The 14,038-nt window shown below is 45.2% G+C and overlaps 1 protein-coding gene across 8 annotated transcripts in view; it reads right to left on the bottom strand.

Annotated features, from left to right (window-relative positions):
• Positions 1 to 487: 487 nt before the first annotated feature.
• Positions 488 to 14,038, bottom strand: part of riox2 (ribosomal oxygenase 2) — a 69,632-nt gene continuing 56,081 nt past the window's right edge. For all 8 annotated transcript variants that reach the window (XM_038802172.1, XM_038802169.1, XM_038802168.1 and 5 more), the window contains one exon: positions 488 to 845. In XM_038802172.1, the coding sequence (XP_038658100.1) occupies positions 687 to 845 (159 nt within the window). In that variant the 3' untranslated portion in view covers positions 488 to 686. The remainder of the gene's footprint in view (positions 846 to 14,038) is intronic.

Genomic DNA, 14,038 nt, shown 5'->3' with positions numbered 1-14,038 from the left:
CCACACACTTATCCAAGCCAAAACAATGGCACTGGTTGTGCCAGAGGGCACCCTGGGGGGACACCTATACGACCTGTGGCACGAGATTCAAAGTGGGCTGTAAGAGGTGTGCGCAGCTGCATGGCTACCTTGCCAGCTGCGGCAATGGTGTTCCATGCCCATCAACCCCACAGCCCATCTCCTGGCCACCCCCTCCCCACTACTCCCCCCGGCCCTGGCAGAGGTCCCCTGGCCAGCGGCACAACTGTCAATAAACTATGGCAATGTTGGACACCATCCATACCCCCTCTCCCTCAGCAGCCGCCACACCGGTTTCGCAATTTTTAAAAGCACAAGTGAACCACGCTGTTTACTGTGAAAGGACATATTCTCTGTGGAGAGTGGAAAGGGTATCACCAGAGAATCATATTTTCTCTAATACATCATGGAGTGCATAATAATGACACTGAAAAATCATTGAACATGTGCATCAGTTGAAACATAAATATGTAAATCTGATCAATTTTATTTCCTATACATGCCAGAAAACGTTTAGAATTTTTGTTTCCCAAATACTGTACATCTTTGTAGTAATATGAATACTCCATAAATCAGACATGTTTTCAGTTCCATATTTTTATTGTAAAATAGAACAGTAAAAGGCACTCAAACAACAAGGAGCCAAGTCAAATGATAGTTCATTTTACTTAGGTCACTTCAATTAAATTTTCTGTCCACAGACACAATGCAAGATTTTCTTTAGCTTTGTCCGAGTCCAGTTTGAGGTCACTCACAGGAACAGTATCATCTGTCCAAAGTTGTTTCAATGCTTCCAAATGGGACCAAGAAAATCTCAAACCATGAGCCTGTATGGTGGAAGAAGAAAATTAATAATTTTTTAATAACAATTGCTACTAAATGAAGCAGCTTCTTTACCCAATGTAGTTATTAGTGCAATAAACTAAATGTGTTAGTTCTTATATAATGTAAATTATGAAAGGCAATAAAATTCAGAGAAAGCAACCCTATCACCTACTGAAGGAAAGAATTTCTGTCTATCCATAATCAGTATTTATGCAATAACCACACTCTAATCTTCTAACAAAAATATTAAAAATCTCAAAATACAAATGCATTTTTAGACAAGTAAATGTGGTTGCTTTACAGATAATTAACATATAAAGAGGCAGTTGAATGCTGTTGGGATTTAATTTCCTCTATTAGAATGATGGCATATTTATATCATAATTAATATTAGATTAGCTATATTGATTTCTTTCAGAGAATGAAGGTGGCCAATCAACCGAAGTGAAAAAATCTAAAGCACCACTGTCAGTTTGAGAATTATATAACATACAGAGTGCAAAACAGCATCCCACTCCCATCCACATCACTTTCTAAGATTTTGAAATTATTTTTAAGACAGCAGTAGCCTATTCATGTCCTAGTTATAGAACGCATACAAATATGAAGGTAAAATTAGGTGTCAATCAAAGAATGGGACTGAATGAAAATATTTAAAGTCTGGCCTAGGCACTAGCAAATTTTTGTTTGCACAATCTATTACAGGACCGTCTCCATGACCACGGCTGAGATTCAGAGGTGGAGAATATGTTTGGACTATATCAGTTCACAGTTATGTAATTTTGGATTGGCAGAGAACAATTTTTGGCCCCATTGGATTTATACAGTTCAAGACACCTAATCCCTTATAATCTAGAATCTGTCCTTCAGGAGGTGGACGACATGAGGATTAACAATTAATCTACTCGCAATAACCTGTTCACTCAAATAAATGCAATTTTATGCTACCACACTTTGATATTAAACTCCTACCGATGACAATAATTAATGTAGAGTTACATAGAAACATAAAGCACAAATAAAGTTAAAATTAGGTGTCATTCAAAGAATTAATATTAAACAGTGCAATATAGAATTTACAGTGCAGTCGGAGGCCATTTGGCCCATCGAGACTGCACTGGCCCTCGGAAAGAACATAAGAACTAGGAGCAGGAGTAGGCCATCTGGCCCCTCGAGCCTGCTCCGCCATTCAATGAGATCATAGCTGATCTTTTGTGGACTCAGCTCCACTTTCCGGCCTGAACACCATAACCCTTAATTCTTCAAAAAACTATCTATTTTTATCTTAAAAACATTCAATGAAGGAGCCTCTACTGCTTCACTGGGCAAGGAATTCCAGATTCACAGAAGTTCCTCCTAAACTCCGTCCCAAATCTACTTCCCCTTATTTTGAGGCTATGCCCCCTAGTTCTGCTTTCACCTGCCAGTGGAAACAACCTGCCCGCATCTATCCTATCTATTCCTTTCTTAATTTTATATGTTTCTATAAGATCCCCCCTCATCCTTCTAAATTCCAACGAGTACAGTCCCAGTCTACTCAACCTCTCCTCATAATCCAACCCCTTCAGCTCTGGGATTAGCCTAGTGAATCTCCTCTGCACACCCTCCAGTGCCAGTACGCCCTTTCTCAAGTAAGGAGCCCAAAACTGAACACAATACTCCAGGTGTGGCCTCACTAACACCTTATACAATTGCAGCATAACCTCCCTAGTCTTAAACTCCATCCCTCGAGCAATGAAGGACAAAATTCCATTCGCCTTCTTAATCACCTGTTGCACCTGTAAACCAACTTTTTGCAACTCATGCACTGGCACACCCAGGTCTCTCTGCACAGCAGCATGCTTTAATATTTTATCATTTAAATAATAATCCCGTTTGCTGTTATTCCTACCAAAATGGATAACCTCACATTTGTCAACATTGTATTCCATCTGCCAGACCCTAGCCCATTCACTTAACCTATCCAAATCCCTCTGCAGACTTCCAGTATCCTCTGCACTTTTTGCTTTACCACCCATCTTAGTGTCATCTGCAAACTTGGACACATTGCCTTTGGTCCCCAACTCCAAATCACTTATGTAAATTGTGAACAATTTTGGGCCCAACACTGATCCCTGAGGGACACCACTAGCTACTGATTGCCAACCAGAGAAACACCATTAATCCCCACTCTTTGCTTTCTATTAATTAACCAATCCTCTATCCATGCTACTACTTTACCCTTAATGCCATGCATCTTTATCCTATGCAGCAACCTTTTGTGTGGCACCTTGTCAAAGGCTTTCTGGAAATCCAGATATACCACGTCCATTGGCTCCCCGTTATCTACTGCACTGGTAATGTCTTGAAAAAGTTCCACTAAATTAGTTAGTCACGACCTGCCCTTTATGAACCCATGCTGTGTCTGCCCAATGGGACAATTTCTATCCAGATGCCTCACTATTTCTTCCTTGATGATAGATTCCAGCACCTTCCCTACTACCGAAGTTAAGCTCACTGGCCTATAATTACCCACTCTCTGCCTACCTCCTTTTTTAAACAGTGGTGTCACGTTTGCTAATTTGCAATCCATCGGGACCACCCCAGAGTCTAGTGAATTTTGGTAAATTATCACTAGTGCATTTGCAATTTCCCTAGCCATCTCTTTTAGCACTCTAGGATGCATTCCATCAGGGCCAGGAGACTTGTCTACCTTTAGCCCCATTAGCTTGCCCATCACTACCTCCTTAGTGATAACAATCCTCTCAAGGTCCTCACCTGTCATAGTCTAATTTCTTTCATCACTGGCATGTTATTTGTGTCTTCCACTGTGAAGACCGACCCACAAAACCTGTTCAGTTCCTCAGCCATTTCCTCATCTTCCATTATTAAAACACCCTTCTCATCCTCTAAAGGACCAATATTTACCTTAGCCACTCTTTTTTGTTTTATATATTTGTAGAAACTTTTACTCTCTGTTTTTATATTCTGAGCAAGTTTACTCTCATGATCTATCTTACTCTTCTTTATATCTTTTTTAGTAGCTTTCTGTTGCCCCCTAAAGATTTCCCAGTCCTCTAGTCTCCCACTAATCTTTGCCACTTTCTATGCTTTTTCCTTCAATTTGATACTCTCCCTTATTTCCCCAGATATCCACGGTCGATTTTCCCTCTTTCTACCGTCCTTCCTTTTTGTTGGTATAAAGAGCATTCCACTTAAGCCCACAATTCCACCCTATCCCCGTAACCCCATCCAACCTTTTTGGACACTATGGGCAATTTATCATGGCCAATCCACCTAACCTGCACATCTTTGGATTGTGGGAGGAAAGCGGAGCACCCGGTGGAAACCCCACGCGCACACGGGGAGAACGTGCAGACCCCGCACAGACAATGACCCAAGCCAGGAATCGAACCTGGGACCCTGGAGCTGTGAAGCAATTATGCTAACCACTGTGCTACCTACCATGTTACCCAATATATTACGCAAATACAATTGTCAATAATTAGGATATATATTCTTCCCTAGTAGGTCTCGAGACATTCTAAGCTTTATCGTCTGATTCCATCTTTTGTACCAATATTTCTTATAATGCCTTGTCCCTCATATGAAGAAACAAGTTTCCTATTGCCAGATTTGCTGAGGAATCACTGCGTCTTTCCAATATCCTTGCTCTTTTCTTAATTTCTCTGGATATGGGTGATGTTCAATTCTAAGTTAGTTTCTCAGAACCGAATTAGAATTTATAAATACAGTGGCACATAAAACATAGAAATATATAAATATTCAATGGCACTCATGCAACTTCCAGGAAACAATTTATATTGGTACGGTGGTAGAAATTCAAACATACAAACCATTCTTGTCTAGCATAAAATATTTAATTGGCAACCATCATTTGAATCATCACTGATAATGAAATAAAACATAATCCACATATTTATAACAATAAAAAATTGGGGTTCAAATATTCCATCACTAGATTAATGTAGGTTTTGTAGAAGACCAAATATGCTATTTGTAGAAGACCAAAACAGCTAACAATGATAAATAAGGCTGCGGTTTCTTCAGAATTCCCACACTTTTACCAGCTTTTCAAACCACTTACTTTTGTCCATGTAGATCAGCAACCTTGCATGAAATTGATGCAAAAGCTTACTAAATAAATAATTTTGAGAGGGATTGAAACACCTTGGGCTGGATTCTCCCCCAGCGGGATGCTCCATTTTGCTAGCAGCCCGCGGGTTTCCGACAGCGTGGGGCTGCCCCACAATGGGAAACCCCATTGATCGGCCGGCGTAATGGAGCATCCGGCCGGCGGGGTGAAATAGAAATGCGGCGGGGTGGAGAATCCAGTCCCATTTCATCCATCAACTATCCTCAATGCATACCAGTGCAAAAGACTAGGCTGAAGTGCTTGCAAACATCTTCAACAAGAAGTGCCGAGTGTGTGATTCACCTTGGTTGCACCGGAGATCCCTCTGTAGGCAACATCAGTAACAATTTTAACATTCTGCAGCATCAGAATCTAGATTCCCTGGCATATCACAAGTTTGGTATTCAAAATTATGTTCATTATGTTCTGATGTGCCATTATGCAATTAGGCAGGGCAATTCCAGATGAGTACACACCAAGCAGGGATGCCATCAATTACCATTTTGCTTCTGTTAAAAATGCTATGACGAATGGTTATCAGCCTGAAATGCTAATTCTGTTCCTCTCTCCACAAATATTGCATGGTCTGCCAGGTATTTCAGCATTTTGTATTCAGAATATTTTGCTTTGTTTAAATTGGATAGCATTTAGGGCAGCACGGTGGCACAGTGTTTACCACTGCTGCCTCACGGCACCGAGGTCCCAGTTTTGATCCCGGCTCTGGGTCACTGTCCATTTGGAATTTGCCCATTCTCCCGTGTCTGCGTGGGTTTCACCCCACAACCCAAAGATTTGCACAGTAGGTGGATTGACCACACTAAATTGCCCCTTAATTGGACAAAATGTGTTGGGCACTCTAAATTTTTTTTTTAAATGGATAGCATTGATTGTGGAACAGTTCACAAGTTTACTGGTCAGAAGCTATGTGAAGGAGTTTAGACCTTAGATGAAATAATAAGTCTAGTGGCAGATCAAGAAGAATTGGGGAATAGGTTCATGTGGAATAGGTGGCTTTCAATATTGATTGGTGCATGTTATGCAAATAAATTATTCATTCACAAGATGTGGTCATCATTGGCAAGGCCAGCATTTATTGTCTATCTCTAATTGTTCTTGAGGTGATGATGGTGAGCCACCTTCCTGTGTGCTGCAATCCATGTGGTGTAGGTATACTCAGTGCTGTTAGGAAGGGAATTCCACGATTTGGGCCAGTGACAGTGAAATAACAGCGATATAGTTATAAGTCACGATGGTACGTAGTTTGGAAGTGTTTCCCTGCAATTGCTGCCCTTTTTCATCAAGGTGGTAACGTTCGCGGGTTTGGAAGGTGCTGTCAAAGGAGCCTTGTTGAGTTGCTGCAGTGCAAGGTGTAGATGTTACACACTGCTGCCACTGAGGGAATGAATGTTTAAGTTGGCGGATGGGGTATCAATCAAGTGGTCGGCTGTGTCTTGGATGGTGTTGAGTTTCTTGAGTGTAGTTGAAACTGCACTCATCCAGGTAAGTAGAAAGTATTCCATCACACGCCTGACTTTCACCCTGTAGGTAGACTGACTTTGAGGAATCAGGTGAGTTAATCACTGCAGAATTCCAAACAAGCTCTTGAACTACTAATCTAACACATTTAATCTTGTTTCGCCTGATCTAGTACACACAAGAAAATAATTACATTTTAATGAAAATCATGTTTAAATTATGCCCACTGGCTGAAATTCAATCTCTGTTGTCATCTTTAAAGCAGTTTTCCTTTGTGAAAACATTCTGCACAAGGATGAGTGTCTAAAAAGTGCTGATATGTACCACATAATTAATTAGCACCACTGAACAGACTACTATTAACAACATTTGCTGAAGCTTAAGCAGGCACACATAGTATTAACTTGTGAACGTCCAGACACTTCTGTTGAACAAAGCTCACTTGCAGCCCCCAATGGCAAGATGGCAGTATGGCAGGAACTTCAAATTCCCAAAGATTTGGGCTAAAAAAAAGCCTGATGTTTTTGTTGATCCATCAGTATTGGCACCTATCAAGATGGCTTTAATATACAGATTTTAACAAAACAATTGCAGCAATATCAAAAGGATGATGGGAAAATTGAAAAAGATAACATCCTCTTCTGTACTGTCCTGTCCTTACGTATCATCCTCTTCTGAGCTGGCCTATCCTTTTGTTTCCCCTTTTCAAAGGTGGGGAATTATACAAGAGCAGCGTTTCCCAAACTGGGGTTTAGTAGGAGACACCCAGGGGCTCTGCAATAGGTGTAACCATTTTACATTGTATAAAGGCTTCCAGCTTGTCCAGTCATAATGTTTTTTGCACTGTGTTGGCTACTGATAGGCACACTGGTAATAGTAATAATAATCTTTATTGTCACAAGTATTCTTACATTAACACCGCAATGAAGTTACTGTGAAAATCCCCTAGTCGCCACATTCCGGCACCTGTTCAGGTACACGAAGGGAGAATTCAGAATGTCCAAATTACCCAACAGCACGTCTTTTGTAACTTATGGGAGGAAACCGGAGCACCCGGAGGAAACCCACGCAGACACAGGAAGAACGTGCAGACTCCACACAGACAGTGACCCAAGCCGGGAATCGAACCAGAGACCGTGGCACTGTGAAGCAACAGTGCTAACCACTGTGCTATTGTGCCGCCCAGCCAATGCACCGAGAAGCCAGCTTCTGGCTAGAAGGTCTGGAATCACAATCGGTAATCACAATCTCCAGCAAATGTGGGAGTAAAGGTATCAGAAAGTCAGGGTGGGAGGGCAGGTGGCCATGGAGCAACGGATAGATGAAAGTCTGAGTGAGAGACACAGTGAGGTGAGAGTAGGAGTTTGTGTGAGAGGGAGGTAAGGTATGAGTGTGTCTGAGATACACAGAGTGAGTATGTTTGTGTGAGAGGAGAGGGGCGGGGGGGTGTTTGTGCATATGAGAGGGAAGGTGAGTGTGTGAAAAGAGAGACAGATGAAAGTGTGTGTTTGTTTGTGTCTGAGATGACGTGGAAGTCGATTTGTGTGTGAGGAGAAAAGTGTGAAGAGTGTGAGTGTGTATGTTTGCGTGAGAGAGATGGGAGTGTGTGGGAGAGGGGTGAGTATGTATGCTTGTGAGAGGGGGAGAGGTGTATATGTGTGAGAGAGAGGCGAGTGTGTGTATGTGTGCGCGAGAGAGAGAGAAGCTAACATGTGTGCATGTGTGAGAGATATGAGAATTCTGGGGCGGGATTCTCTGACCCCCTGCCGGGTCGGAGAATCCCCGGGGGCCGGGGTGAATCTCACCCCCGCCGTCTCCCAAAGTCTCCGGCACCAGAGATTCGCGGGAGCGGGAATCGCACCACGCCTATCGGTCCCCCCCCCCGGGCGATTCTCCGGCCTGTAATGGGCCGAAGTCCCGCTGCTGTCATGCCGGTCCCGCCAGCGGGAATCAAACCACCTACCTTACCGGCAGGATCAGGCGGCGCGAACGGTCTCCGGGGTCCTTGGGGGGGGGGGCAATCTTGCCCGCGATCGGGGCCCACCGATCGGCAGGCTGGCCTGTGCCTTGGGGGCATGCTTTTCCTTCCGCGTTCGTCATAGCCTTCACGATGATGAATGCGGAAGCGACCCCCTCCCCTGCGCATGCACGGGGATGACGTCAGCAGCCGCTGATGCTCCAGCGCATGCGCGGACTTCCACCGGCCGGCGAAGTACCTTCGGCTCCGGCTGGTGTGGTGCCAAAGGCCTTTCCTGCCAGTCGGCGGGTCGCCAACCACTGCGGCGCGGGCCTAGCCCCTCAAGGTTAGGGCTTGGCCCCTAAACGTGCGGAGAAATCCGCACCTTTGGGGCGGCCTGATGCCGGAGTGGTTCACGCCACTCTATCCCGCTGGGACCACCCGCCCCGCCAGGTAGGGGAGAAACCTGGCACTGCTCTCCAACAGCACTCCTGTCATTAAACAAATTTGTGAGTAAAATAAGCAGCACCACTCCTCCCAATAAAAATGACAAAAAGGTCAGTACTTCGTTCAATAAGACAACATTTTAATTATAATACATGTATACATAATAGAAAATACTTTGATAAATTTGTTTTAGTATGTTTGTACAAATTGTGCAGAACAATCATTTCTTTGTGGTTTAACTAATAAGATTATTTCTCAGGGGTTCTGGCAGTATTCTTGGGAGGTCAAAAAGGTTCCGTGGCTGGAAAAGTTTGGGAAACTTTGTGTGGAGCATCGTATGAGCCCAAGCATCAAATTTCAGCAGGTTATTTCACCGTGGGCTGCAATTGCCCAAGGCTTGTAAAGTGTACATGCAACACCCTCCTGCATCCACTTTCCTTTTTAAGTCACTGGATGGCAATCAGGAACTGCATGCTGGTAGATTTCTGTTTTATTTAGCACCAGCACCAAGATCAACCTGGCTGAAATTAGCAAGTAGGTACACAAATCACCAAAAGATAATACAGGGTACAAGTAATAAAAGTTCATCTTAAAGGGCATGGAACATCAAGGGAATCATAGAATCCTTACAGTGCAGAAGGAGATCCTTCAGCCCATCATGTCTGCACTGACCCTCTGAAAGAGAACCTCAGCTAGGCCACTCCCCCACCCAATCCCGGTAACCCACCTTACCTGCGCATCCCTGGACATAAGGGGCAACTTTATCATGGCTAATCCATCTGATCGGCACATCTTTGGACTGTGGAAGGTAATCGGAGCACCCGGAGAATTCCCCAAGCAGACAGAAGGAGCAAATGCAAACTCCATAGTCACCTTCTGTTGAATTGAACCAGAGTCCCTCACACTGAGGCAGCAGGGCTAACCCCTGTGCCGTCCCGGAAAGAAGCTATGTCGAAGTTGTGCAGAACTTTGCTCAGACCCCATCTAGAATTCTGTATTCAGTTTTAGACACTAGATTACAGAAAGGATATATTGGGTTTGGAGAGAGTACAATGCAGTTTTACGAAAATGGTATCAGGGCTAAAGGGTTAAACTATGATGGAAGGCGCATAAACATGGTTTGTAGTTTGTTCAATTTATGCACTTTAGAACAGATTTAAACAAGGTGTTGATGAAGGGATTTGAGAGGGTACATGCTGAGAAACTATGTGCTCTGGTAGGGGAATCCAGAACAAGGCGGCACAATCTTAAAAATAGCATTAGATCACTGAAGAGTGACATCTAGACTTTTTCACACAAAGGGTAGCAAAATTCTGGGAAACACTCTCCAAAAGGCTGTGAATACTGAAACAATTGAAAATATCAAGACTGAGATTGTCAGATTTTTGTTAAGTAAGGGTATAAAGCAATATGGAACAATGAATGGCAGGTAGGGGCAGCAGGGTAGCATGGTGGTTAGCATAAATGCTTCACAGCTCCAGGGTCCCAGGTTCGATTCCCGGCTGGGTCACTGTCTGTGCAGAGTCTGCACGTCCTCCCCCTGTGTGTGTGGGTTTCCTCCGGGTGCTCCGGTTTCCTCCCACAGTCCAAAGATGTGCGGGTTAGGTGGATTGGCCATGATAAATTGCCCGTAGTGTCCTAATAAAAGTAAGGTTAAGGGGGGGGGGGTTGTTGGGTTACGGGTATAGGGTGGATACATGGGTTTGAGTGGGGTGATCATGGCTCGGCACAACATTGAGGGCCGAAGGGCCTGTTCTGTGCTGTACTGTTCTATGTTCTATGTTCTATGTAGTGGAGGTATAAATCTGCCAAAACCTAACAGAATGGTTGAACAGGTGCAATGAACTGAATGGACTACTCCTGTTTCTATGTTCATTATGGGTTGCTTGACTTTGTATCTTGGCTGGACACAACCATTAAACCATAATCAACACACTTTACTTTAAAGAGAACTCTCACCACAACTCCGTCAAAAATTTTGAATCATTAAAAAATTGTAGTATCTTCCCTGTAAAAGTGTGAGAAAAACACTAGAGTAGAAAGGCAGCTTAGGGTATTGATGTGCCATCAATTGTACGAGAGACGAGTTGCTTTACAAAAGTTAGACTTTAATAAACTAGAACTTTAGCCCTGCGGTCGTCTACAATAAAATGGACGACCGCCGGATGTTTGACTATTTATACCTCGGCAAGGAGGCGCGGTTAACTCAGCCTCTCGACCAATCGGTCGAGAGGCACATGACCGACCAGGGCCAATGGTAAGCCGGTGTTCTGCCCCAATGGCAGACAGGTATGCAAATCATAGCACCACAGGTATGTGGCCCAAATATATGTTCTTCACAAAAGCACAAAGCATAAGCAACAAACTGTATGAATTGCAGGCACAAATTTAACTTAAAGGGTGCGATACGATAGCCATTACTGGAAAATGGCACAAGATGGCCATGAATGGGAAAATGATTATAACAGGTTCTATGATCGAAAAGGATAGGAATCTCGTAGGGGGAGGGAGAGTAACGCTTAAAAAACAGCTCTATGTGAGACGATATAAACAGGTAGGCAGTGGATACTTTATGGAGAGAATATAGAAAGAGAAAAGCATTTAAAACGATAGTGGGAGTTTTCACAGGCCCTCTTGCAGCAGCCATGAAGTGCCACAATGTATAAATGCAGAGATTAGACAAACATGGGTTTAATGTGGGATTTTAACTTACATATATTGATTTGGATAAGTAAACAAGCTCAAATCAGAAATTCAGCAAATTTCATGAGAATATTCATCTTAGTTCTCTGCAAAATGTGTTCTAGAACCAACAACTGAGTTAAAGAATATGTAGTTTTGTTTCTTTAAGAACATAAGAACTAGGAGCAGGTGTGGGCAATTCAGCCGCACAAGCCTGCTCCGCCATTCAATATGATCATGGCTGATCGCCTCTTGGCCTCAACTCTGATGTGTTATGTACTCTAGGATAACACAGGCTGCAACTCGATGCAGCTTTGACGAAAAGATACTCCAGACTTTGAAGTAAGTTCAATGTGATTTATTGAACCATTAGCACAGTTCTCTATGAGTTCGACTCTCCTGCTAATCTTGCTATAGTTACTCAGTCTAACTTACCAGTTTGCTCTAAGCCACGTGGTGTGTGTGATGCTTCTGATCTGCCCCTGTCCTACTCTCCAAGTGTCGCCTGTGGAAAGAGACAGAGCATGTTTGCCCTGTCCGTATATGTGGACTGCCCCCTTGTGGTAATTTCACCTCTGGGTGTCTTGACTGCCCATTGCTCGTGTCCTATTCTATGTGTTCATTAGCTGTATGTCTGCATGTCATGACATCTCCGGTGCTCCCTCTAGTGTTTACTTAGTTGTAGTGTATTTACACTAACCCCTTGTGTATATACAATGATGCATATCACCATAAACTCCACATTCCTGCCTGTCCTCCGTAACCCTTCACCCCATTACTAATTAAAAATCTGTCTATCTTCTCCTTAAATTTACTCACTGTCCCAGCATGCACCATACTCTGAATTGCACAGATTCAGGACTCTTTGAGAAGTGATTTCTCCTCATTGGTTTTAAATTTGCTACCCCTTATTCTAAAACTGTGACCTCTCATTCTAAATTGCTGCACAAGAGAAAGCATCCACTCGACCTCTACTTTGTCAATACCTTTTATCATCTTATATACCTCAATTAGATCTCCTCTCATTCTTCTAAACACAAGAAAGAATGGGCGCGATTCTCCGAGGCCGCGGCAGTTGGGAGAATCGCGGGCCCCGCCAGTTTTTCACGCATCGCCAGACACCCAAAATGGCGATTCTCCGGTACCCCCACTCTTCTCGAAGTCCCGACGGCGTGACCCCAGTTCACGCCATCGCCGTTCACACCTGCTATATTTAGTCGTCAGCCAGCACTGAGGTGGTGAGCGGATTGTCCCAGAGTCTCCGCAGACTGGGGAAGGCTTCCCCAAGAACGCTGCGGCCAATGGGGCGGGGGGGGGGGGGGGGGGGGGGGGGGGGAGTGAGGTGGGAAGGGGGGAGGGAGGGAGTCGTCCATCCGCGGATGCCACATGTCAGCCACCCTGCCATGGCAGGACGGTGACGAGGACATGCCCGCAGGTTGTCGTGTGGCTGAATGGCAGAGCCCACTGACGCACCGGTGAGGAGGACATTGTTAACTGACCGTTGGACGCAGACAGTGACCAGGGGTTAGGCTGGCCGCGTGTCAGCAGCACAACCAGGTCACCGGGGCACACAGGCATCCCATGGCAGCCGGCTGCCGAAGTGTCGAAGAACCTCCGTGTAACACGTCGTTTATCTGCCCCCCACCACCCTTCTGCAGCTCACCATGGATGCCAACCAGACAGCGATGTTCACCGCAGTGGTTGGGGCCGCTGCACTGCAGTTGGCCATCCAGCAGCGTCGACTGCGACAGCCTACAGTGGATGCAGATGCAGGGGCTGCTGCTGCAGCAGAGGGGATGGCCGCGGAGTGGCCCGTCGTCGCCACGCGCGCGCTCATGGTCGGTATGTTCAGGGGGTTGCCGAGGGGAACATTGATCCCCAAACGGTGAGGAAGGCACAGGATGCGGGCACTGATGTCGAAGTGCATGGGGGGGGGATGAGGAGGGCGAGGAAGAGGAGCCAATGATGGTGGAGCCAGGGCGCCACACATTAAAGCTTAGGGTGTACCGTGACCGAATGTCCTTCGAAGCCCTACGGACCTCACATGCAGGAGGAGACTACGGTTCAGCAGGGAGACGGTCGCACATATCTGCCATCTCGTGGCGCACCTCGCACCACGTGGAACAGGAGGAGGACACGCTATACCGGTATCCGTCAAGGTGACGGTGGCCCTAAACTTCTATGCTGCCGGTTCCTTCCAGGCTCCGAGCGGGGACCTATCTGGGATATCACAGGCATCGGTCCGCAGGTGCATCCAGGACGTGACCGACGCCTTGTTCACCATCACGGACCGTTACATTACACTCCCCGAGGACTGAGCACATCAGGAAGCACGAGCCCGTGGATTCGCCAAGGTGGCCGGGATACCGATGTTCCAGGGAGTGATCGATGGTGTTCACATCCCCATGCGCCCGGCTGCACGCAACAGGGAAGTGTTCACTAACAGGAAGGGCACATACTACATGAACATCCAGGTGGTCTGCGACCCCCACATGAGG

Source organism: Scyliorhinus canicula, chromosome 7 (genome assembly GCF_902713615.1).
Source record: "Scyliorhinus canicula chromosome 7, sScyCan1.1, whole genome shotgun sequence".
NCBI classification, from domain to species: Eukaryota; Metazoa; Chordata; class Chondrichthyes; order Carcharhiniformes; family Scyliorhinidae; genus Scyliorhinus; species Scyliorhinus canicula.
Note: the sequence above shows the minus strand (reverse complement) of the source record. Positions and strands in the feature narration are given on the sequence as shown.